The 26,875-nt window shown below is 41.1% G+C and overlaps 1 protein-coding gene and 2 long non-coding RNA genes across 4 annotated transcripts in view; all 3 read left to right on the top strand.

The window, feature by feature from the left end:
- The window catches only part of LOC309646461, a 98,800-nt gene that overhangs the window by 8,688 nt on the left and 63,237 nt on the right, over positions 1–26,875 (top strand). The gene's annotated exons all lie outside the window — the stretch shown is intronic.
- On the top strand, positions 538–26,805 carry ERICH5 (glutamate rich 5; the record flags this gene model as incomplete). 2 transcript variants are annotated; one of them, XM_082432774.1, is made up of 3 exons in its annotated part: positions 538–660; positions 17,726–18,628; positions 20,125–26,805. In XM_082432774.1, the coding sequence occupies 3 exons, from the start codon at positions 603–605 to the stop codon at positions 20,235–20,237; spliced, it is 1,074 nt and encodes a 357-aa protein (XP_082288900.1). In that variant the 3' UTR covers positions 20,238–26,805. The 2 variants fall into 2 exon arrangements, with proteins under 2 accessions (XP_082288900.1, XP_082288899.1); XM_082432773.1 differs by having other exon boundaries at positions 603–660; positions 17,696–18,628.
- Positions 9,490–16,397, top strand: LOC309646457. Its single transcript, XR_014255379.1, has 2 exons — positions 9,490–15,980; positions 16,297–16,397. It is a non-coding gene; the product is annotated as an uncharacterized lncRNA (long non-coding RNA).

Below are 26,875 nucleotides of genomic sequence, written 5' to 3' on the forward strand. Positions count from 1 at the left end.
GAACTACTTTAGTTCGTTAAAGCAAACTAAAGAGAGGCACGACACCTAAATGCAATGTGTGGTCCTGAGTTGGACAACTGACCACACCTGAAGAGAGAGTGGACTAAATAGTATGTTATCAACGTTGAAGTTCCTTGTGGTAACAGTACTGAAGTTATGTAAGAAGACCGTCATCACATATCTAGTCACCAATCAATAGCCACTGGCTACAATCGCCTCCTCCCCTCCCCAGCGATTTCGCGATGATTCAGATGAGCCCTCCCCGGCCTTCGCCCTCTCTCTCCCTGACATCACCCTATCCCTGCTGCAGCCCTTTTCCTCTCTGCCTTTCCCACCCTCTCCACCTCCTCCTCCCTACCTGGCTCCTTCCTTGTCTCTGTCCTCTTCTGCGTCCTTGCTGTCCCCACCCTGGCTCCTTCCCCCAGCGAGCGGCTCGCTTTCCTTTCCAGGCTTGCGCTCTGCAGCCGCGGGAGCCGGCCGCGCGGAGTCGGAGGAACTGGTGCTGAGGCAGCGGTTCGCGCGGGATCCGGACTCAAGGACCCAAGCCCGCGCGGAGCTGGGACAGGGGGCGCGCTCGCCCGCCGGGCGCCCTCCTGCCCGCGATGGGCTGCTCCAGCAGCGCCCTCAACAAGGCCGGCGACGGCAGCAGGCCCCGCAGCGGTGAGCAGGGGACCGGGCCCCACCCACCCCCGGGCGTCGGGCTTCGGGTCTTTTGCTCCCCGGGTGTCCGTCAGGTGCGTCTCGTGCCCACGCGGCCCGGCAGGGGGCAGCTCCTCCCTGAGGATGCGAGTGGAACCCGGAGCGGCGCTGCTGTGCCCCAGGATGCGGCGGTTCCCGTGCGCTCCGCCGCGCACGTTGCCCCCCGCGAGAGCCCAGGCGTGGGGAGGCCCTGCTGGGGGGATGTGAGCGCGGGGAGCTCGCCTTAAATCCCTAACGCGGTCAGCCACAGAGTTCTCTTAAACAGAGGCGGAATTGCCTCAATTTACGATAACTGCTGTTAATCCCTTAAACGTACGAGATTTCAGATTACTCTACAGATGGGCATTCACTCCCTCAAATAGGTTCCTGCACTTCTAAAGAGGTCAGATACATTTTCCTCTATCCTTGGCTTAAGTATTTCTTGACGAATATGCATGTGATAAAAAAGAGGTCTTCACTGAATCCTATATAGAAATTCAACACGTATTCTAAGTGTCTACTGTATGACAGCCAGGTGCTTGGCTAGATGCTGAAGGTATTCAACGTAACTGACCTTACTCTTGGGGGTTGAGGTTGGAAGAGACAGACAACAAAAAAGTTAAACAAATGATTGGAGGGAATGTTACTCTTGGGGAGGGACAAAAGTGTCCAGCGGATGGAAGGGGTTTTTTAATCCTCTCAGAAAAGAATGAGTAACCTTGTTTTAAAAAACATTTTATCGCCAGTATAAATAACCATCCACATGAGTCACACCGTTTCATTTTTTATTCATGCTTTCATTGCTGGTCTAAGTTTTCGCGGATGCTGTTCTGAAAGAAATGTTAAAACGAGTGACAACCAGTTGCATAGAAAATTAATTAATACACTGCATAAATTGCTCAATGCACATCTCGAATCAATCAACAGGTGTTTTTTGCTTCTGACCCTCAGTTAGACAGTACTCTCTTGTAATTGGATACTATTGTATGTTCATTAGCATTTCAACTCCATGGTCTTGGAGGCCCCATAAATAATTCATCCCTGTTTCTGTAGCTCACAACTTCTTTAAATTCTGTGTACAACCCTAAGCCTGTGTTTATGTGCTTTTAGATAAAAATAGTCCAAGGTTATTAAATGTCCCGTACATGCATTTACTCACTGTACCCCCAGTGCTTAACAATGCTTGGCACATGATTGTTGAATGAACTACTTCATTTAATCCTTATAACAACGCTTTGACTAAGTATTATGATCATCCCCATTTTACAGAGAAGAGTAAATAATTTGTCCAAGGTTGCGGGGCTCCTTGAGAGTCAGAGCTGGGCTTGGGACTCAGGTGCTGTGATTCTAGAACTTGACCTTTTATCTGTTCTTTTCCTCCTTAAACCAGTTTGTGATAACTAGATTTAAACCTGTTTTTGTCTCAAATCCCTCTGGTTCCCCATTACGTGTGTGGTCATCCATTATGCAAACAACAAAAGAAATATAGTAAAGTATAATAGAGTATTTATTATAATTTAATAAATTTAATTTAATATTATAATAGAGTTTATTATAGAAATATTATAATACATGCACATAATATATTAATATGATATAAATATAATAAATATTATCACAAGTAAAATATTTATCCCTAAGTAAGAGTCAGTAAAATATGAAGTTTATATTTGCTTCCAAGTTTAAACTAGGAATATTTGGAGGACATTTAGCCTTAGAGATATTTTCAGCAGCTACATAGATGCAGAGAAGTTTCCTGTGCCCTCCCATAGAGCTACAGATAATCTTCATATCATAAGAGATTCTTTTAAAATTCACAATATCAACCTTAGAACTCCATGAGTTAAAGCTAAAATACATCAACTAGCCTGTAGACTGGATTTCTGTTTGTACAGTTCCGCCTAACAATTTTCTGTAACTGGCTTAAGAACTGTTATACATAGTGCAGTATTAGCCTAGAAGCAAAAGCATCATAAAATAATGGCTTGGACTAGATTACCTCTAAGATCTCTTACAGCTCTAAAATCCTGTAACACTAAAATATGGAGGTATAATACTTATTTTCTGGGCTCCAACGAATCAGATAGTTACTACTGGTTAGGTAGCTGTTAGGCTGAATAGGAATAGTCCATACTATTGATCGCGTGCAGACATTTGCTCTGACCCATCAGACACCGAATCCCACTGAGCTGCTTTCCATCACCTCCAAAAGATGACTCACTAGGGAAAGAGATGTGGGGGGGAGGGGACGACGACAGAGGTAGAGACTGGCCTCCGGTGTAAATAATTAACCAGTGCTACTCAAAGTACAGAACAGAGCCTGGTACGTGGTAGTCACACATAGATTTTTACTGAATGCCCTGAAATGTGTGAGGAAAGAGGCTTTTCTTTTCCAAAAGACAACTAGACAGATTGAATTTGGAATTTCTTGTGTTCATGGAAGCATGTTCTACATATTAGGACAATTTTTGGTCCTTTCAGTGCCTTGAGGAGCTGATGAATCTGAACACAGAGATTCTGTTGACTTCATAGACATTAATGGACCCAAAGGTTTCCAGGTCTTTGGCATCCAAACCTTCCTCCCTGTGCTACCAGCCCCCTGCTTCTAGGTGTGATTACTGTTCCACTCTTTTCTGATATAAATGCCATCTGTTTCTGGCAGACTTCTTCCTGAGATTTTATAGCTTAAGCACCAATGTGGACAGAGTAAACAGATGGTAATTATTGACAAATTCATTGCTAGGTTAATGTGTACATTTCCACTGACAGCTGTTATCATGTGTTTGTTCTTATCTGAACTCTCACTAGCTGCTTGGAGTTCACACTGCTTAGGTAATAGGATGAGGGTTGAATTTCACAGTTATGTGAATTGATCTTTGTACTGTAGAAATACCTTCAGTCATCAACCAATATTTTCACACAGTGACATTTCAGTCCTAAGTAGACAAACACTTCTCCTTTGTAATTGAAGAACAAACATCATTAACATTAAAATGAGTTTTATAGGCTTTTCTGGCATACACATATTATATAAATGGGATTACTTTCATTCAAGTGCTAGAAGTCTCTGGACTGAGTCTTGTATGTCTTTATGTCGCCTGTAGAGCTTGGCACAGAGAATGCTCAGTAAGTCTTTGTGGTGGGCCTGATTATTACATACAGCTAATTATAATGGAATATAAGAACTATGTACATGGTTCAAAAAATTGAAAACATTTGAAAAATGCGTACAGTGAAAAGTATACCCCCCACGCTAGCCCCACCATCTGCTTAGTTCCAATCACAGACATGGGTAAAACTTTTATTAGGTTTGTTTTTTTTTTTTTGTATATTGTTCCAAAGTTTCTTTATACACTGCCAATATTATTTCCCTCTCCCATCTTTATTCATAAAATATAGTGTATTATACCTATTATTCTTCACCTTGTTTTTTCAGCTAAAAATATGGAGCTCTTTCTATAATCTCTCTATACCATAGAGTACTTCTTTCTCCTTTTTTACCCTTGTTTAAGAATCCGTTGTGTAATTTATTTACCCAGACCGCCAGTGAGGGACATTTGATTTGTTTCCAGTCTTTTCCATTGCAAACAAGACTGCAGTGAATTCCTTTACACATACATCATTTTGAAAGTATGCAAGCATAACTGTAAGACCATTTCCCAGAAGTGGCGCTACTAGGTCAAAGGGTATGCACATTTATAATTTTGAGAGCTAACTGCCTAAATGCTTTCCATAAGGGTTGTACCAAATTACACTCTCATCAACAACATAATACATCTTTTTCTAAAATTGAAGGCTTTTGACATTAGTTCAACCTCATCAAAACGTGAGCATGGAGCAGAAATCAGGAGACAAGGTAGGAGTACCCAGTTGGTTTCGGATGCTTTAGCTCATAATCTCATGTAATCCCCATAAGAGCCTTAGTTTCACCAAGTACAGCTAGAAAACTGCAGCTTAGGGAGGATAAGTAACTTACCCAAAGGTCTCAGAGCTAGTAAGTGATGGACCTGGGGCTTAAGCCCAATGTGTGTGCCTCCGAAGCTCTTGTTCTTTTCACAAACTCCAGTTCCATCTGGGTCCTGTCCTGGTTCTGCTAGAACTCATCATGTGGCTGTCCAAGAAGAAGAAATGCAATCCATATCTCTTGAGGGGGTGGTTGGGTCAATGGATGGACTGATGGAGATGGGGATTCAGGGGGATGAGAGTACGACTGAGAAAAGCAGAGGGAGAGTAGGCATCAGGACCCATGGAATAACAAAGACTGGAAGGTAACATTGGCCAAGATGGACTTGAGAAGACAGGGTTGGGTTGTGAAGAGACTCTCCTAGTCGTGCAGGAAAAGATCAGTCCAGCAAAACAAAGCTTTATTGTGTTCTATGAAATCATTCTTCTGTAAGATTGCCACACGTCCCAGCTCACATGTACACTTTCACTCTTTCCCTTTTGTGTTAATGTTTTACAACGTCAAGTTTAAAATAAAAAACCAATACTTGTGAGGGTTCCTGAAAGGCTCACCAAAACTGATTTTAAAAAAACATCAAACTTGGCCAGGCTTCGAATCCCGGTGTATATAAGTGTAGGTAGTACAGGTAATTATTTTGTTTTTTTAAAGTGAAATATCAGAATATAGCTCTCCAAGTGAGTGTTAATGTCAGGGAAGTATCATGATGGCCTCAGAAGCTTCCTTACTGTCCCGGAGCTATTGCTGTTGTTCACATTCCTTAAACCCTTCCTTGGGAATTGCCATCAGGCGTTGGAGTTCATTTTTTGTGTGTATTCAAGGGTGTCAGAGCTTCATCCCTTTAAGGATGAAGATTGCCCGGGGGGGGGACCCGGGGACCCCAAAAACCCAAACCAAAACACCTCACATTGTTTTTAACAGCTAAAACGCCATAGGCATTACGCTTTATGAAGGTGGGTGAAATAAGCCAGGTGGTGCTAGCATGCTGAGAAACAAGAGTGGTCATTGGAGATGGAGAAAAGAAAGGGCAACCTGTGTCATGGGGTCAAGTTCAGCTGACCCCATTTTCTTCTCCGTGGAAGGGCCCAAGGGGCTGTAGGGTCCCCAGGACTACTGCACTGGGCTCTGGTGACATGGTGACTGTGTGGCCGTAGCCCCACATCCAAGAGAGATGACCCTCTTTTCTCAGACGACACAATCAACAGTCCTTGGGCCTCTCCTCCAGCCTGACTTTTCTAATAAGACAAAAGCCCCCGAGGCCTGATAACATGCTCTTTATTCATACCAAACACTTCTCGAATTTCTAATCTGTATGGCTTCACTTGCTTTGAGATGAGCAAATTCATATTAGGCCCGTTTAGATAAGTGACAGGTCCAAATGAACATTAAGTAGGAGAGGCAAGATGTAAAAAGATGCAAGAAGCATCATGACATCTCTGCTCTATCTATATATTTTTCAGGTCACCGAAAATCACATTTCATTTATATACAATTTACTCTATGGCCATGACAGTATAATTCAAAATAGCACCAATTAACATCGTGTAAGACAGATAAGTATAAAATGAACTTGACTTCGTAGGCTAAAGATTGAAATGGCTCTTGGTCAAGAGGCTGCTCAACAAGCCTCCTCTACGACCTGAGCCCCCAGCCTCGGCCTGCTCCTTTGTGGCTGTTCCAGATTCCTCTCCCCCAGGTCCCCCCCATGCCAGGCCCCTGGAGGTCAGTGATAGACCTGCCTCCTCTTCACTAAAAGAAAGGCCCTTGCGATCTGCTTCTTTCCCCTACAGTCATAAGGATGTACCATCAAATCAAGTATTTTTTTTTTCTTATCAATTAATTGTCTGCTCCTTCCACCAGGACACTCATTCGGGGACAATACTTTTTCAAGCCTGTAATGTGTTTGTCTTTATACTCAGTGAAAATGCCCTTTCTGCTCTCTCCAACAAGCAGCTTTTCTTTAAAACCTAGGCCTAAAGGGTCCCTGCAGGATGAGAACATCCCACCCTTTGCAGACTGCCCTGCTTCATCTATCTTTTTTTTTTTTTTTTTAAGTAGAGGGATGACTTTTTTTTTTTTAATTAATTATTTATTTATTTATTTATGGCTGTGTTGGGTCTTTGTTTCTGTGCGAGGGCTTTTTCTAGTTGCGGCAAGTGGGGGCCACTCTTCATTGCGGTGCGCGGGCCTCTCACTATCGCGGCCTCTCTTGTTGCGGAGCACAGGCTCCAGACGCGCAGGCTCAGTAGTTGTGGCTCACGGGCCCAGTTGCTCCGCGGCATGTGGGATCTTCCCAGACCAGGGCTTGAACCTGTGTCCCCTGCATTGGCAGGCAGATTCTCAACCACTGCGCCACCAGGGAATCCCTGCTTCATCTATCTTCTCAGCCTTGCCCAGCTAATGCTGCTCTAGTCTATTTTTGGTGACAGAAGTACATTTGTCCCTGTGTTGTATGTATCACAGCTTCCCAGCCTGTGAGCATGGGATCCAGTGTGCCAGCCTTCCTCCCAGCCTCTAGGGAGGCAGGGTCGCGATGGTCCGAGCCCTCCGGGTACAGCTTTCTCCATGTGCCCCGTGTGCTGCACAAATACCATATTCTATGCGTGCTGTGACATTAAAGAGATGGGAAGCCCTGGGCTAGGCCTTCCAACTGCTCTATCGCTTTCACTAGTAGTTTCTCTTACTGAGAGAGAACATTTGCCTTCAGCCATCCCAGTGAGGACCTCTGTTGAAATGTCCTCCCCAAACTGCCCTCCTTGCTCACTGTCATTGGTAATGATAAGGAACTTTTTTCTCCTCCTTATTCTTATCCTTTTCCATTTTCCTAAGACTGATAGGAACCGCATAGTTTCTTTGGCTAATTTCCTTTTCCTTTGTTTGCCCTGGAGTAGCCTCTACAGACTAGATGGCTTTTTGTTTTTTGTTAATTTATTTTTATTTTTGGTTGCATTGGGTCTTTGTTGCTGTGTTCGGCTTTCTCTAGTTGCAGCGAGCGGGGGCTTCTCTTCGTTGTGGTGCGCAGGTTTCTCATTGCGGTGGCTTCTCTTGTTGTGGAGCACTGGCTCTAGGCGCTCAGGCTTCAGTAGTTGTAGCATGCAGACCCAGTAGTTGTGGCACATGGGCTTAGTTGCTCCGCAGCATGTGGAGTCTTCTGGGACCAGGACTCGAACCCGTGTCCCCTGCATTGGCAGGCGGATTCTTAACCACTGCGCCACCAGAGAAGTCCTCTACGGACTAGATGGTTATGAGAGGCTATAATCAGCTGTACACCTTGAATTAGTGTGTGTGTGTGTGTGTGTGTGTGTGTGTGTGTGTGAGAGAGAGAGAGAGAAAGAGAGAGGTGGGGGGCACACGTGAGAGCGAGAATTTCAACATACTAAGAGACAGTAGTAGAGTTCCAATTTAAAATGTGGGTCTGGAGTTGACTGTCTGGGTTTAAATCCTGGTTCAGGATCATTTATTAGGTGTGTGACTTTGAGCCACTCAACCTCTTTATGCCTCAGTGATATCATCTGTAAAATAGGATTAACACTAGTTCCTATTTCATAGAGTTGTTCTGAGGAATAAATGGGTTAATACTATAGTGTGCCTGGAATGGAACCTAAATATTGCCTACACCAGGGATTGGCAAACTGGCCTGCTGGCCAAACCAGCCCACCACCTGTTTTTATAAATAAAGTTTTATTGTAACACAGACATGCCCATTTACTTATACATCGTCTAAGGCTGCTTTCTCACTACAATGACAGATGACAGAGTTGAGTAGTTGCAATAATGACCCTATGCCTGGCAAAGCTGAAAACATTTACTATCTGTCAGTCCCTTTACAGAAAAGAATTTGCTGACCCCTGGCTTGGAATATTGTCTAGTAAGTCCTCAATGAAAATGATCAATTAATATCAATTTTAGTAAATCTCAATTTTTATTGCTTTTCCAAGATCAAGTTTTGTTTTTTCCCTCAAGATCAAGGTCTAGATCTGAATTTGTTGATTTTCTGATCTTTTTTTCTTTTTAGTAAGTGTGTTAAAGGAAAGTGACAAAAATACTGTCAGTAATAGCAAAAGTGGTACAAAAATATTCAAAAATCACAAAAGTGGTTATGCGAATGGCCCAAGTTTTATGAACATTTTTCTAGGGCTTCTAGAGCTTATTTTGCTAGGTTACTTGCTCTTGTACTTTTGCTACTATAATTTTTAAAAAATAGACTTGATTTTAGAATAGTTTTAGATTTACAGAAGAATTATGAAGATAGTACAGAAAGCTCCCATATAGTCCACATCCACTTTCCCCTATTATTAACATCTTACATTAGTTGGGTACATTTTTCACAAGAAATGAACCAAGCTTGATACATTATTATAAACCAAAGTCCATACTTTATTTTTAAATTTACTTAATTTATTAATTTGTTTATTTTTTGGCTGTGTTGGGTCTTCCTTGCTGCACGTGGGCTTTCTCTAGTTGCGGTGAGCAGGCTTCTCATTGCAGTGGCTTCTCTTGTTGTGGCGCACGGGCTTAGTTGCTCCGCGGCCTGTGGGATCTTCCCAGACCAGGGCTCGAACCCGTGTCCCTGCATTGGCAGGCGGATTTTTTTTTTTTTTTAATTTATTTATTTATTTATTTATTTATGGCTGTGTTGGGTCTTCGTTTCTGTGCGAGGGCTTTCTCTAGTTGCGGCAAACGGGGGCCACTCTTCATCGCAGTGCGTGGGCCTCTCACTGTCGCGGCCTCTCTTGTGGAGCACAGGCTCCAGACACGCAGGCTCAGTAGTTGTGGCTCATGGGCCTAGTTGCTCCGCGGCATGTGGGATCCTCCCAGACCAGGACTCGAACCCGTGTCCCTGCATTGGCAGGCGGATTCTTAACCACTGCACCACCAGGGAAGGCTCCCCTCACTTCCCTTAATGTGATCTGTACTAACCATGACAGCAAAGTCATCTGAATTGCATGTGGATCCCTAACCTGAGAGAGCGGTAGCAGCGGTCAGCTGAAAGACCTGGGCTCTCAGTCCTACTTGGTCTGCCCGCTGCTTTTTCTGGGGGCTCTCAGGGTACACTAACCACCCAGACTTGAGGTCCAAATGTCTAGCGTGACTCTGACTGCTCTGTTGCAAAATTTAACTATTCCATCCCAGCCACAGACTTGCTAACTGCTAATGGGAACACTCCCTTCTTGAGCACAGACACGTGCTCTTGGCCACAGGCACCTTTGTACTCTGCACGGTGATGGAGTGAGGCACAGACACAGTGGCTGAGCCGGGAGAACGGCCACCAATATGAGCATCGGTGGAGCCGCTTGCTCACAGCTCTTAGAGAGCAAGGCACAGCAAGTATTAACCTTCATTTCAGATGAGAAATTAGAAGACCTCTTTGTCCTGACCTAGCCAAGGTGGAGGCTTAGCAAGCCCAGCCAGTTCTGGGACATGAGGAAGCTTGAGAAAATTCTTGCTCCCCAGTATGGAGCTCACTTAGATCAGCTCTGGCCCTTGCTCCATTGCTGAAGCAATATACTCACCTCATCTCTCGTGCTGCCATGGCATGCTAGCATGAGGACAGAGACCATACCCACTGTTTAAAGATGGGCAGCAATGCCTGTGGAGAACACGGGACACCCACACCCGTCAGTTCTGTGTATTCGTCATCCACTTTAGTCTCTCCTAACTAATCCCATCATGCCTTTCCCTGATAAACCAAGAGTGCTGCCATAGATAAGCTAACTATCTGGAGATCTTATTAAAAATACTGATTTTGGTTCAGTGGATCTGGGCTTGGGCCTGTGAGTCAGCACTAAAACAAAAACCAAAATCCTCCCAGATAATACTGATGGTGCAGGTTCTGGAACCACAATTTGCTTTAAAGCACCTAAATCTTCAAAGTAGGATCACACTTCCTTTGGCTCACATCTGAGCTCTGCTACTCTGAACTGTGCACCCTTCCCGGATAAATGTTCTTAATCTTTCTGTGCCGTATTTCCTCAACTATATAATGGAGATAATAATGGACTTACCTTGTGGAGTTGTTGGGAAGATTGAATGAGATAATCCCTATAAAGCTCTAGGCACAGTGCCTCAATAAATGTTAGCCACTCTTGTTCCTAGTGAAGCATCATGGGCCAGGCCTGTTTAGGTTGGTGAAGTGTCACAATTTATACATATCAGAGACATAATCTTCACTTTCTCTCTCTTTTTCCTTGTTCACTGACGAGTCTGATTTTGTAGACTGGATTTCTGCTCAAATGTTGGATCCCCATGTACCAATAATGACCATCAGTCAATGAAACTTGCCTTTTTTAGTACAAATACTGTTGATAATTTTTAAAGTGATGTTTTATGCAATCACTGTAAAATACCTTTTTTGAAATAAGAGTTTATCTTATGGGAGTCTAGAAGAAAACAAAGAAAATGAAACTAGAAAATCATATCTGAAGGTGGTGACTATTTGTCATGTTTGATGACTGGCTCTGTAGCCCTTCAACGTCAGCCTCTCCCCTAGACAGAAGCCCCCCATCTCCATGTGTACTTATCAAGTATTCCAGAAGTATCTTTCCAACTACATGTTCTTGTTTCTCTGTAGTTAAATTTCAAAATTAGATTTACCTTCAAACTTTATTGCATTTACCTTGTGATATCAAAACTAATTTTAGGGACTTCCCTGGTGGCGCAGTGGTTGGGAATCCGCCTGCCAATGCAGGGGACACGGGTTCGACCCTTGGTCCGGGAAGATCCCACATGCCGCAGAGCAACTAAGCCCATGTGGCACAACTACTGAGCCTGAGCTCTAGAGCCTGCGAGTCACAACTACTGAGCTTGTGTGCCACAGTTACTGAATCCTCCGTGCGCCTAAAGCCCGTGCTCCACAACAAAAGAAGCCACCGCAATGAGAAGCCCGTGCACCGCAACAAAGAGTAACCCCCGCTCGCTGCAACTAGAGAAAGCCCATGCACAGCAACGAAGACCCAAAGCAGCCAAAAATAAAAATAAAATAAGTATATAAATTCATTAAAAAAATCTAATTTTAGATATGTAAATTCAGGTAGTTCTACTAAAAAATGAAAGGTGGTTTGTCTGATTTTTATTTGTCCTCTGTAGGATTTTTTTGGCTAATGGTTTCATACTCCAGTTACATGGGATATTGCGTAAGTTCACCTCTCTTCAAAATGAGTGCCTTTTTAACATCTATTGACTGGTAGAACACACCCTTGGGGATTAACATTTGTGCCAAGGCACATAAGGACAGTATCTTTACATACTTTGATGAGGGAGAAGGGCAAAAACAGCTAGAATAGCATCACTGTTAGCTCCAGAAATATTTGTTGTATGGATGGATAAATGATGGAATGGAATTGAGGAGAAAGCAGAGAAAGAAAATGAGAAGATGAGTGGACTCTTCCCTTAGAGCAGACTCATGCCACATCCCTGGTTCCCAAAGCTCAAAAGCTACCAGAACCTAGAAATGGTGGCAGCAAGGGAAAATACCAGGATGCCGTTTCTCATTGATTCTCTAGAAAACAGCAGACTATCCAGTGAGGTCTTTGGGATGGCTGATATGCCCTAGCCATAGATTAGGAAATATTGACCTCAAGTTTTTCTCCTTGCTGGGTAGAAACTTTTCATTTTTGATTAGGGTGATGAACTGAGTAGAAAAGCTTCCACCATAATGTGAATTTCAGGTATGTTAGTTCTGGTTCTAATCCCTTCTGTAATGTTGCCTAGTATTTAATTTCTTTGTGTGCCTATCACAACTGGTGCTTGCAACAAGGGTTCTGTTAGTTCAGCTGTCACAACAAATTTGTGCAGGGATCAACTTACAAGAGAATCAAGAGAGATAATGAGCACCAAAGGATTAGGCCCAGAGCAGTGTATGATTTGATAAAATGTAGGGTTCAGAAAACAGTCACACCCTTAAACAACTTCGGGTGTGGAAACAATGCATCTGTCCACAATATTTATTACATAATAATACAGATTAGGCACAGAATGTCTCCTGTTTGTGAACAAAAGATCTCACTGCTTTTCAAGTTAGAGTGCTAGAAGAAATGATGTAGAACCTTCTTCCACCTCAAGGAGTTATCCTGGGGATTCACAAAACCATGTGGACAGAGTGTGGAGACCTTTGGGTAAGAGGTCGTGCGTAGGTACCAAGCTGTGCTTAATAAGGGAAGTAGCTATTATTTGAATTTCTTTGCAGACAGTAAAGTCTAGGATGGCGAGGACCAGATCTTCCTTGTTAACTGCTGTAACCCTTGTGCTTAGCCCAGAGCGGGCATATAGTAGGCACTTGATCAATACTTGATGAATAAATGAAATCAAAGCCAACAAACAGAATGAAGCATATTTGTGTATATAAAAGCTAACAGTGGCCTGTATTAATGCCAGTCAAGTCCGGTCAAATCATGGCTGACATGAATACTATTTCACTCTCTATCAACAATCACGATTTAAAACTTACCATTAGTAACAACAGAATTTTATAGGTCAACAGTGACAACGTTACAGTGTTTAGGGGACTGTTTATCCAAGCTCTTTAATGTTGCAGTTCATTCTTTCTGTTGCTGAATTAGCTATAATTTATTGACAGGGCTACTGCTAACCCACAGAGGACCTTTATGAAATTAGAAAAAGCTGCCCTTCCCACCCCTGATGCATGCAACCTTGCTGGTGCACACAGGCTGGACTTCATCTCTCCCTCGCCCCTTCAGCGGGACACACCCCATGCAATGAGAAACCTGCAGAGCCGTTTGCTGCATCCCTGTTTACTGAGTACCTTCTCATGTCACATACCATGTTGAGTAATTACACACATATCATCTCAGAATTATCAATGATCCTAACAAGCCTAAAAGGCAAAGATAATATCCCCATTTGATAGATAAGGAAACTGAGGTCCAGAGAGTTTCATAACTTGTCTGGATTGCACAGTTAAGTAAATGATGGAATAAGGAGTCACACTGAACATCAGAACAGTCTGGAATGCCCTGCTCCAGCTGAAGAGGAAGGAGCCCAGATGGATCCCAAAATTGTACTTCCCTTAGCAGCTGGGGATAAAAACATTCCGAAGCATAAGAAAGGAAGTTTTTTGGTCACTGTAGTCTTTAGTATTGTGTTCTCTGAGAGACGGTTTGAAACAACCATTTGTTTTCCAACCCTTTTCATTTATTGACTCTGATCTTTCTTTTTTTCTGAGTAAGCTCAGAGAAAGGTACCAGTATTAGGATGAACGGAATTACCTTCCCTTTCTGTGTGTCCACGACGGTCTCTTCCTTGCTAGGGCTGGCAGGTGAAGTGTAATGCTTTCCATGGCTGGCTTGCTTGGCGTTCAGGGGGTGCCAGTCGCTGTGCTGGTGTTTTCCAGGTATTAACTCGTGTAATCCTCACAACAGCTCGACTGCTCTTCTTCCCACTCTACAGGTGATGAAACTGAGGCACAAAGAGGCTTAACAAGGCTAGTAAGTGGAAGAATAAGGATTCAAACCTAGTACATTGGAGGTGTCATTTTCAAGATCATAAGATCTCTGTCCTCCCCTTTAGAGCAGATTACTCTCTTCTATCACATAGGAAAAAGAACTACTGAGTGATTAGTGAGGAGTTATTAACTCCGAAATACATTTATTTCAAAATTCAGAGTGCAGTTAACATGAATTACAAAATGAGTGTGTCACTACACTTTTTTCACATTTTCTCTAATTTTTGGTGATCATTTTAAAGATGTTTTAGCTTTTGGGGCTACCTCAGAAAAAATGTTAGAGACAGTGACTTCTTTTGTAATATTTCCCAGCTTGGTTGACTATTTTCAGGTTGCAGTATAAGAATGTTATATGTTGAGGACATTTCCCTACTTCACGTATGTCAGTAAGATTAGAAAAAGTATATAAGAATGAAAATCGATACTGTGATCATGGGCATCAATGTTCTAGTTATGGCAAAAATTGATAGATCCTTTGGAAACTTAAGACACCATGTGTGTTTAAATAAATTTTCACAAAGCTTTTGGTTTTAGGGGAAAAAAACTTGACTTAGCCTGATAGCATAATATATTTTTCAAAATATAAAATTGAGTGGCTATGATTTGGGTGTGTCAACACATTTTTTTCCTTCAAGCTTTCTGCTCTAGAAGAATGATGACAATAGAATGCACCCACAGCTGGCACAGCTGGATGAAAATCATTCGTCTCATTTAACTGACAGTACTGAACACTGTAATAACTATTTTACCAGAAAATATAATTTGGCAGACATCTGTGATTAGCATAATAATACATTTCCTTGTCAATTCCCTAAGGCAGCCATCACCTAAACATCCTTTGTGTGGTATCTAAATGAATTATCTTGTCATAATGAATTTCTTTATAGGCCTGAGAAATTGCTTCTGTTAAGTTGCCTTCTGTGCTATTAATTTGAAGGCTTCGTGCATAATGAGGCTGGAGGGGGAGGTGAAGTCTAGCCCTCCTCCCAGCTCTGGACCCCACGCCCACAGCCTGTGTCCTGTGTCTCACAAAATCCTCTCTGAACTCTGCTTCTCCAGCTTCGGGCTCTAATTCCTTTCCACTGGGGGATTCAAACACAGTCGCAGAGGTAGGGTGGGAGACTATTTGATGTGAGTAAATGTATTAAAAAGAGAAACAATTGGCAGTGAAATGAAGTAATGAGAATACATAAACTAAAGACGTGAAGATCCATGACAGTTACTAACTCGGGAAAAACAAACAAACAAAAAATGTTTACACAAGTAATAGTTTACTACATGGCTCAGTTCTTCATAGCAGACATATTCATTATGTGTACATATAACTGAATATCGATATAACCCAAATTACAACATGATTACTATTGTATTTTATTTTTATTTTTTAAAAGATATTTATTTATTCATGTATTTGGCTGCATCGGGTCTTAGTTGCGGCACGTGGGATCTTTGTTGCGGCATGCGGGATATTCCATTGCAGCGTGCAGGCTCCAGAGTGCACAGGCTAAGTTGCCCCACGGCATGTGGGATCTTAGTTCCCCGACCAGGGATCGAACCCGCGTCCCCTGCATTGGAAGGCGGATTTTTAACCACTGGACCACCTGGGGAGTCTCATGATTACTATTTTAAATCATTACTAATATGCAATTACTGAATTGAAAGGAAATGTGAATGTGTAATGGGAGAGGGTGAAGGATGATGGAGGTGCGGGAAAAAAAGAGCTAAGTCTTTATTTTCCATAGTGGGAGTTAGTTGAAGTGCCCAAACTAAAAAATAATGAAGTAGCAATTCACTTAGAGATATAGGAAAAAAAAGTATCCCTCCCAGACAGCTAAATTTGACCCTAGAGAAGGGGAAAAGAGAGAGGAGACCTGAGTCTTAGTTGTATATCTTTTTTTTTTTTTTTTAATTTTATTTATTTATTTATTTATGGCTGTGTTGGGTCTTCGTTTCTGTGCGAGGGCTATCTCTGGTTGCGGCAAGCGGGGGCCACTCTTCATAGCGGTGCGCGGGCCTCTCATTATCGTGGCCTCTCTTGTTGCAGAGCACAGGCTCCAGACGCGCAGGCTCAGTAGTTGTGGCTCACAGACCTAGTTGCTCCGCGGCATGTGGAATCTTCCCAGACCAGGGCTCGAACCCGTGTCCCCTGCATTGGCAGGCAGATTCTCAACCACTGCGCCACCAGGGAAGCCCTTAGTTGTATATCTTAACTTACAATAAATATGCAGGTAACTCTTTAAACTATATGCATATATAACTGGGGTCAGGGGTAACTTAGGGAAAAAAAGAACAAGAAAAGATGAAAAATTATCTTTGGGGGAAAAAAGGTAGAAGAGGAAATACATCACCTAGAGGCCCATTTTAACATGCTGGTTTATCTTCTTCCAGTATCTCCCCCTCTGTTTGCTTTTCCTGTCTTTCTCCTTTCCAATGATCAACATTGCTATAATCATACTGTATATAAAATTGATAGCTAACTTATTGAGCACATAATTGCACAGCAGACCTTGTGCTAATATACACTTTATATCCATTATTTTATTTGATTAACCCAACTGGGAGTGCTGATTTTTTAACTTATTATACAATAATTATTTTATTATTTTAGCATATGGTCTTCAGAATCATCTTTTTCATGGTACAGTAATATTCCACCCAATGGATTATTGATCTTTCCCCCAAATTATTAGACTTTTAAGCTGTTTTCCAGATTTTGCTGTTATAAAGAATACTGGGATGATATACTTTCCCCCAGAGCATTTCCCTGAAGTTTATGCTTTTAGGGTAAATTTCCAGAAGTAGGATCACTGGGTCAAAGAGTATAAACATGTTGCCACATTGCTTTCTTAAACTCTCCAGGGGGCACTTATGCATTCATTGTTTAATGTGATACGATGCCTCTTGCAACTCTGACGTAGGTAGGAGAGACAGATTCACTGCCATTTTATAGACATGATTATTGGGAGCTAAGTTTCCAAGGTCACACAGTTGGGGGAAGAGCCAGAATTAAAATGCATGTTTCCCAACTCTCTCTTGATTTCTCTTGTAACCGGGACCCCCAAATGAAATGAAACTCAGGCTGGACTGTGCCTGCCACTTTCTCTCCCAGACATCTTAGTTTTGACCTAGTAGGGCTTCTCTGTCATGGGACCCTTTCCTTTCACTGAGGGCCATTCTGCTTTAGGGGGAAGGTAAGACCTCTCTAGCAGCCCAAGGACCACTTCTTGGGCTATAAAATCTTCTACTAAGCCTAAGGAGGAGAAAGGGTGGGACAGAGGAAAAAGCATGAGGGGACAAAGGGTACTGAATTAGAATATGGGACAGGAGTCATGAGAATGTGCCCAATGAGCAAACAGGAAAAAAACCCTGTGATTTTGGGGGACCTTCATGCTTAAGACTAGGTATTTGAGCTGAAAACACTAAAGAGATTTGACTTAGGGCATGTTAGGGTCATGGTATGGCCTCTCTGTACTCAACTGTACTGTACCCAGGACTGTCTTGAACTGTTAAATCTACTTCTTGATAGCAATACGCTTTCTCAGGATAGAAACTAAACAACAATTTGTATTTTTTCTTTTCAAATGAATGATAAAAAGTAACTTCAAATATGTATTTTTCAACCACAGAAGAAACTGAGTCCTGCTTTGTCCAACCAAAACCACGTACACTGGGAAGAGAATCTACATTATATGGCAAGGTACAAAAGGAAAGCCTTCCTCGACTAGAAAAGCCCAAGATTTCAGCCGTGTCTACAGCTAATGGTGTTAAATCCCTCCATGAACAGCCCCTGGCAAAGGATGCTGCAGACCCACCAGGATCCACAGAGGAAACTCAGCCTCTTAAGGGACTGAAGGAGTCTGGGTCACCTCAGCCAGGTGGCAAAGATGATACTCCAGGAGCAGGAGAAAAGAAGGACGTGGAAGCAGTGACAGAGGCTCAGCCTTTTAAAGGAAACGCTGAGACCGAACCTTTAGGAGCAGAAGCCAAGAGTCAACCTTTGAGGACAGCGGGAGAGACGGACTCTCCTGGAACAGTGGAAGGTACTGAGAATCCACAAGCTGCCGGAGAGATGACACCTCGAGGAACAGCTGAGAAAATTCCACCTCTGGAAGCAGCTAGAGAGCCACAATCTCAAGAAGCAATAGGGACGGATGAACAGTTCCAACTCCCAGAAACAGTTCCCAAGGAGATGGAATCTCCAGAAATATTGGAAGGAAGTCAGCTTGTGGAAACAGCTGAAAAGCAGCAACTTCAAGAAACATTGGGAGAAGATGAGCAGTCCCAACTTCTAGAGATGATTCCCAGAGAGAATGGAACACCAGAAGTATCAGACAGAAGTCAGCTTATGGAAACAGCTGTCAAGGATGATGCGCTCCATAAAACTCCTGAAGGTCCAGGAGACATGGAGCAGATCCAACCTGAAAGGATAGTTGGAAACATGGAACATCCAGCAGGAATTCTAGAGACAGGGGCAAATGTGGAAACGGTCAGGAAAATTCATGCTAACGAAGAGGACCAACACGTTGAAGGTAAAAGTCATGCTGTCACAGATTCAGGTTGTTTAGGTGTGCTCCATAAAAGATCATCTCTGGGGGACAGGGGTGGCTGACACAGTCCCTCAAGTCTCTGTTTCAGTGGTTGAAGTTCATTTGACCCAAACCAAAAAGGCTTCCATACTTGAAAAACAGGCATTTGACTTTCTGGCACAAATTTTCTAAAGCATAGTCTGTGTTCAGATTTGTAACCTAGAGCTTCAATGTTGAATAAAATGGAATATTGAAGGAATGTTAAATTTCTGAATTTTTCCAAGTTCACTCTTCATCAGGCCCCATGTATGGCATGAGGGTACAAATTGAAGATGGTCAGTGGAGGAACTGACTTTTTAATGAAAGAACACACAAATGACTCTTAGAGTGTCATTTTCATCTTTGCACTCTTATCCTTGGAAAATTACTGTCAGCCTGCTCCTGTCCTCCTATAGTCTTTTTATCTTTATTAGAAGACTAGAGAAATGTACTACGTCTTAGCAAATGGTGTTTTTTTTAATGTACTTTACCAGTATAAAGCAAATGGTATCTATACTGTTCTTTATTGGAGTTATAATAAAAAAAAGTCTTCTAGGGCAGGATTTACATTTTGGTAAATTTGGGCTTCACCCTACGGTATAATTAAGTGAAACATTCACCCGTTTTTTAATTCTCTCATTAGTTAATGCAGCAGTTTTTGAGTGTCTAATCATCGGCTAGCTGCAGGAATAAGGGGTAGTCCCTGTTCTCAAGGGGCTCACAGTCTAGCGGGGAGAAGGCAGAATTTAAACAAAATACTACAGTCTACTGAGGTAAGTGCTTTAGTGAAGGTATATAAAAGTGCTCTGGGAATAACAAGGGAGAAGCAAGTAAAGGTATCTATTTGTTAGATCAGGGTTGGCAAACTCAAGTCTTTAGGGCCTAGGATCATGACAGTGGGTGAAGTGAGGGGCACATGTAATGCTGTGGGAAGCCCCGGGCATCTTGGTGAACAGGCGCACAATCCTATCAAAAGAGGCAGCTGCTTCTGGGCTCCACTCAAAGCATGGGGATCAGTGTTGCCCAAAGTGACTTCTTAGGGAAAAATTTGTATGTGCAATGGCCAGGCTTTTAAATGTTTAAACTCTTTAAAAGTTCAATGATTGTTTTCTTTAAACACCAGAATGACCAAACAAGACACTTTCTGGGCACCCATAGAACACATTTTGATTTAGCTATAAATGGAACTTTCTATTTGTAATATGTTCTACTGTCTTTCTTGGGTAATTCTGCATCCTGATTTTATATAAGAAAACGCCAGGACTCGGAAATGGTAAGCGACATGGGCCACTCTGAGGATCTGAGAGACCCAGGGCAATTGCCTTTCTTGACACCACCAGAGAAACTTACCGTCTAGACCTAAAAAGCAAGAGCTGCCCCCCTTGGAAACCAGCTGCGGGGCACTTTGTTGCTAATGCTAAACAAGTATCTCTTAATATCACCTTTGGTTACTTTTCCAGGTGAAACAGGAGAAGAGGTTGAAACAGAGATGGAGAATGAGAAAGTAAGTGAAGGGGCTGAAACAAAAGAAGAAGAAACAGGAGAAGCTGTGGGTCTTTCAGCAGCCACGTAGATAGGTATGGTGATGGAAGGGTGAACCGACACAGCGTATTATAACAGAGAAGACAGAAAGCGGCAGTGAAGTTTGTGGTTACAGATCTTATCTTTCAACATCTACATGTTTTATACAAGGAGTGTGGTTATCATGTTCTTGATTACATTGTTCCATAAAACTGCTAAGCTGTGAACAGTTTTTCTAGCTACTTACAATTCAAAACTACAAAAAAAAAAAAAAGAAAAAGAAAACTACAATAGCCAGAGCCAATACCAACTAGGGTATATGTTCGTTTAAGAGTGTGAGGGTGTTTTCTTCACTGTGGCAATGGGTCCATTCAGTGTAGAAAATGAGACCCTAAAAGAAAGTATAAACCTTTAAGTATAGGTGGCTGGAGAAAGGAGTTAGCAGAGTTTAGGGAGCTCATGATAATAAAGTCATACAGTTGGAATTAGGATGGAGTAAGAATGATCAACAATAACCGGGCAAACTATACCTAGTATTTCTTTCCTATCACAGAATTTAGAGCTGGTGGGAACCTGGGAAAGTATGTCATCTAATTACCTTCTCACCTTAAGTCTATCTACTACCATACATCCTTATTGATCATGGTGTATTAAATATGGTAACAAAATTCTTCTTAAAGGAATGCAGACTCTGGTGCTGTTATAAGATTAGATATTTTCACAATGAAAGGTTACACATGTTTTATGTGCCATTTTGAATCGTCTAGTGATTTTATACTTATGTGAGGTGTTTCAATTGGTGTTATCCTTTTGACTGACATTAAAGGTATTTTAAATTAACTGACTTTTAAATGTATTTCAGAGGCAACAAACAGCAAAAATTAAAACCTAGATTTGTTGCCTATGTGGAGTCTATTCCTTGGGCCCTATTTTTTTTTCTTTTAAGATTACTCTGATTTAATATTAGGCTTTAGATGTGGAAAAGAGCTGAAAAATCAAGATTTAAAAACCATTTATAATATTTCATTCGTGTTAAAATGATACACCATAGAAAGTCACTTTTCAAGTATTCCTCCAAAGTTGCCAAGGGATTTTGGTAAATGATGATATGTGAATAATAATAATGATAGCAATCTTGCCCACCAATGAGTGCCTTGTGTTTATGAATATCAGGATAGAATTATATTCTGGAAACATTTTGTAGTTTTATCTTATTTGTAAATATGTAGTTTAAAGATAACTGCTCAGATGAATTAACTAGACTCTTTTACTTTAGCTTCTATATTAAACTGACTATTAAGATAATGTAATTAATTTTAAGAATATAGGATAGATGGAAGAATTATCATCCTTACTCTGATTTTAATGTTAATGTTTCTGACTTTAAAGAGTTGAGGTAGCTAACAAGAGGAGTTACTTGAGTAGATGACTTCATCCTTCCTGCAAAGTAAAGAAGCTGGATTGTGATTTTATTGAGAACAAGGATTGTTTTATGTGTCTTTGAATTCATACATTTAGCTCTTTTAATGGGACATGATAGGTGCTTGATAAGTATTTGTCGAATCAATAAATGAATAATAAATACCAAGTGTTCCCATTTACACTTAATTCATTAAAAAAGAATGTAGAATTCTTTATATATTGAATTTGAAATATGAATTTGTGTGACACTAACGTTTTCATTCCAAAGCTGCTCAAGCTTAGTAAGACTATATATTTGGTGTAGTTCCAAAAATAGTAGTAATTTGGGGTCAGGAAGTTACATAACTCAGAACTGATACAACATCTTTCAAGCTACGTTTTGTAATCCAAAGGTGTTTTTCCTGACCCAAAGGTATTTTTATATAGATATCTAGTAAATAGAAAATGTCAGAGCTTAGTGTAAAATATGATCACCTTAAAAAGTGATTGTACTTTGTATCAAGTACTGAAATAGTAGGATTCATTTATTTAATAGGCATAAAGGTCCATTCTCCATTGTGTGGATTTTTAAAAAAATCTCTAACATATGTTAAAGAGATCTCTATTCAGAGCTCATTCTTGAAAGAAGTCTTTCTCAAAAGCATTATTATATAGTTGTAATGTAAAAGTTTTCAAATTACTTATTAATACCATTATTTTCCATAATAACTAAAATCATTTATTCTCAGAAAAATTTGGAAATTTGTATAAGTTTCTGATCCTTTCTATACTTTTGTCTTTGGCCTTTAATGTGGTTACTAAGACATTTTTAGAAATTATTCTTTTAGATAATATTAATAACTTTGTAATTCAAAACCTATAAAGAAAATTGAAATGTTCCATAATATTTGAATATTCCAAAATTAAAACGTTTCATCTAAATAACCTGCTAATTTATTTTTTTAAACAAAATTAAAGTAATAAGTGCCTGTAGTAAAACTCAAACAATAAAGAAAGGTATAAAATGGGAAGTAAAGTTGTTCCTCCCATACCCTTTAGTCCTTCTATGAAAAGATGATAAAGCTTCTTGTGTTTATTTCCATAAGAAGGTAATGTAGGGACTTCCCTGGTGGTCCAGTGGTTAAGACTCCACGCTCCCAATGCAGGGGGCCTGGGTTCGATCCCTGGTCAGAGAACTAGATCCCACATGCATGCCGCAACTAAGAGTCCACCTGCCACAACTAAGAGCCCGCATGCCTCAGCTAAAAGAGCCCGCATGCTGCAACTAAGACCCGGCACAGCCAAATAAATAAATTTTTAAAAAGGGTAATGTATAAGCCAGGCTATATGGATATGCTAAAACAGAAGTGTATGATTACACATCCACATTTTAAAACACAAATGACGGGCTTCCTTGGTGGTGTAGTTGTTAAGAATCTGCCTGCCAATGCAGGGGACACGGGTTCGAGCCCTGGTCTAGGAAGATCCCACATGCCGCGGAGCAGCTAAGCCCATGCACCACAGCTACTGAAGCCCACGTGCCACAACTGCTGAAGCCCGCGCGCCTAGAGCCCATGCTCCACAACAAGAGAAGCCACCACAATGAGAAGCCTACACACTGCAACGACGAGTAACGCCTGCTGGCCGCAACTAGAGAAAACTCCCGCTCAGCAACAAGACCCAGCGCAGCCATAAATAAATAAGTTAATTTTAAAAAAAACCACGAATCACTATTTTGTCCTTACATTGTGAAAAAGTGCATGTAAAACCACGAATCCATCCTTTCCTATGCTAGAATTTTTTTCTTTTGCCTAAAACTGGTATATAGACTTAGCATAGCAAAGTGCATTCTAAGTCCCCAGACTCTGAGGGGAGTTTATCAATTTTGCTTTCAGATTCAAAATGCACAAGTTGGATAAGGCTTGAGCTATTTATAATGAATTAATAGAAAAACTACCATCAGGGCTGGATTTTCCACTGGATTTTCTAATTCCAGTGGCCATACAACCACTTTGTAACCCAGTTTTGTGATCTATTAAGATGATTGCAGGATTCTCTGTATCTAGCTGGGAAGGAAATGGTGAACAAACGATTCGCCAGCTGGTATCCCCATTAGGGAGTGAACGTTGGCGTTTACTGACAGAGGGTGGTGGTTGCAAATCTAGGAAATTCCCAATCCAGACTCCAAAACTCTTGGCCAGATGTGCTCTGTACCATCTCCTGATACCAAGCAGGGCCCTGTGGGGCTCCTGGGCACAAAGCCTTTCTGTGTCCCCCATTTCTTTGATTACAGGAAACAGCCTTCATTCAGCCTCCATGACCTTCCCTGAGTTCCAATGGGCAGATTCAAGCAGTTGTAATTAGGGAAGGGAGGTGATGCGAGACCAGGGAGAAACAGTCAAGAGCAGCCTTGGGGCAAGGCTCTGTTTCCCCATCAACAGATGCACACTACAATATCTTTGAGCTATTCTGCAGATACTGAAGCCCCCTCCAGGTGGGAGAAGTTAACGATTAACGATGATATGCTGCCCACAAGGATGTAGACCCCAGACCAGTTGGACCTGAAGGTTGATGATGCCGACTCCTACTTACCTCACCACCAACCCATCAGAAGAATGTCCATGAGCTGATCACGCCGTATTTGAACAATTACTATAAAACTTCTATCTTCTCCAAGTGAGGACACACAGTTTTTTGAGGCAGGAGCCTGCTGTGTCCCCCTTTGCCTGGCAAAGTAATAAAGGTATCCTTTTCTACTTCACCCAAAACTCTGTCTCCAAGATTTGATTCGGCACCGGTGTACAGAGAAGCTGAGCTTTCTGCATCACTCCTGGGGGACCCACAGGATAGGAGTGTGTGGCCAACATGTGACCTCATTGCTTTTTCCATTTAAACTTTGCAGTAAGAGTCCTAGCATAGCCAATAGCCTTTGAGCAGTCAAAACACCCAAGTCATTATTTAAAAAAAAAAATTTTTTGGCCATGCGGCACGGCTTGTAGGATCTTAGTTTCCTGACTAGGGATCGAACCCCGGGCCTCAGCAGTGAAAACACAGAGTCCTAACCACTGGACCGCCAGAGAATTCCCCATCATCATTCATAACAAATGCTTTATTCCACACTTGGCCTTGAGTTAAAAATGGCTTTTAAAGGAAAATATTTCTTTTCCACATTGAAGTAATCAAAGAGTGTTGGGTGGTCATAGTGAAATAATCTGTGCTCTTTTGGTAAATACAATAGCTTCTTAGAGCATCTAACATTACAATCATCTCATTTTTATAAAGCTAATCTGGTGACCCAATTCTGAATTGTTTCACAAAAGTCAGCAATGTGAACGTCATAAAGCCATTCATGTAGCCCAGTACATCTGTTGGGTGAAAGAAGAATGATCCTCTAATAGCAAGGCATGGCTGTGTCTGAAAAGTTGAAAGCATTTGCTCACAAGGTATCATTTAATCTAAAACTTTGTCAGCTCCTCTTGTCCCCAGAGCTTATAAAGTTAACGAGTGAGATTGGTTGTAATCTCAAGGTTTTAATTGCAGAATCAGTGTAATCTCAGAGAACTGTTGACAGGTGTGGAATTTCTCTTTTCAGTTCTTGTTACTTTCAGCAAAAGTTAAGGAATTCCCTGTCAGTGTTAACCCATATGGAGTCAAACTGGAGACCTTCAGCTTTACTTCAGAAATACCACCCAGCAAATGTATTGGGCAACAGTTGAGATATTGCAAGTTAACAACCATATCGTTACTTCCGCACCTAATGAAAGAAGTCTCCAGACATCAGCCAGGCTTTAATAACTTTTGAAGGTCGAAGAGGGGCCAGTCTGTATTATGTTAATGTAAATTACCCTTTCTGTTTAATAATGTGCAACTGACGTGAATAAACATGTAACTCTATCCACTATTGGGACAGAGATCTGCAAGCCTCACCAGTTTCCAGAAAAAGAGTTCTGAGAAACCAGTTAGGGACAATAATTTTGGTTTGAAATCTGCCTCATTTATTTTTCCTTGTAAAATATAGGTAGTTCTCAAATTTTTCTTAACAAAATAAAAGTAACTGTAACAAAACATAATTCATGCTATCATATAAATTGATGAAAAAAGTAATGCATATTATACTGAATCAATTTTTGTGACCCTGATTCCAAATACTTAAAACAAATATATTCAGTGATAAAGAGAAGAGGCTCTCCACAGCAGCTGTACTGTTGTAGAGGGGCTTCGGGCTGGGAGGGAGTTTCAGCCCCAGCACCTCACTAGGAAGACACAAGGCCCAAAGGTGAACTCATAGCAGTCTACTGTGAAAACAAATGAAAAGTTTATTTCAGCTAGTGGTTATTTAGTGGATCAGTATGGATTTGCTTCAAGTTTTCTGGATATCAGAGGTTTGTTAAAAAGTGTTTTTTTTTTTTTTGGTAAAAACACTGCTTCTGTCTAAGTACTTGTATGTGACACAGTGATTATTTAGGTAATAATTGCAAGGAAGAACTCCTTTACTATTAAAAAAATAATTTTTTCTTAGTAAAAAATGAATACATGTTCATGGTAGAAACTTCAGAAAATATAAACTTTAAAAAGAGGAAATCTAACATTACACATAATACAATCAGTCAAAAATCATGTTGATGCATCTGAGGGATTATTATTTTTTTAGTGTTGCAATAGCAAGTTAGCCAAAGCACAACTATTAATAGAACTTCATGTCTGTTGAACTGCTGAGCATAGCACTTCTGGATTTTCCTCACTGGAATCTATTGGAGATAGCAGGTTACAGAGAATGTTCCAATAATCCTTGCTATATTAGTAAATATTGATGAGTGTTATAGAGAGAGCAACTATGCCCAAGTATATTAGCACTTAGCTGACCACAATTTATGATAACTAATTTTTTGATATCTTAGGAAAAAACACAAACTAAAAATTTTATTTGAAGTTATTGTTAATGCTTTCTAATTGTTGACCAAATGTTAGTGAAAAGATTGTAAGCTCTTTAGAGAGCAGGAAAAGTGCCCTACAGGGCCTAGTACAAATTTTGCACTTTAAATGCTTGTTGATGACAAATGCTCTTTATTCTTATATAATCATGATAATTTCCTCAGAACTGAATATAATTGGCTATAGGGAAAATATGGCCAAAATTTTTATAAAATTATTTTGTACTGCTGGTTCAATATTTACAATTTTGATTGAATGTTATTAGAAATAAAGTGTTTGAAAGCTTTTCTCTGTATTTATGTGAATTTTTGTTATAGAAACATATTACTTTTGACTCATTGTGTCCTTCAGAAAGAA

The sequence above is a fragment of the Balaenoptera physalus genome (assembly GCF_965194825.1).
Source record: "Balaenoptera physalus genome assembly, chromosome: 17".
NCBI lineage: Eukaryota > Metazoa > Chordata > Mammalia > Artiodactyla > Balaenopteridae > Balaenoptera > Balaenoptera physalus.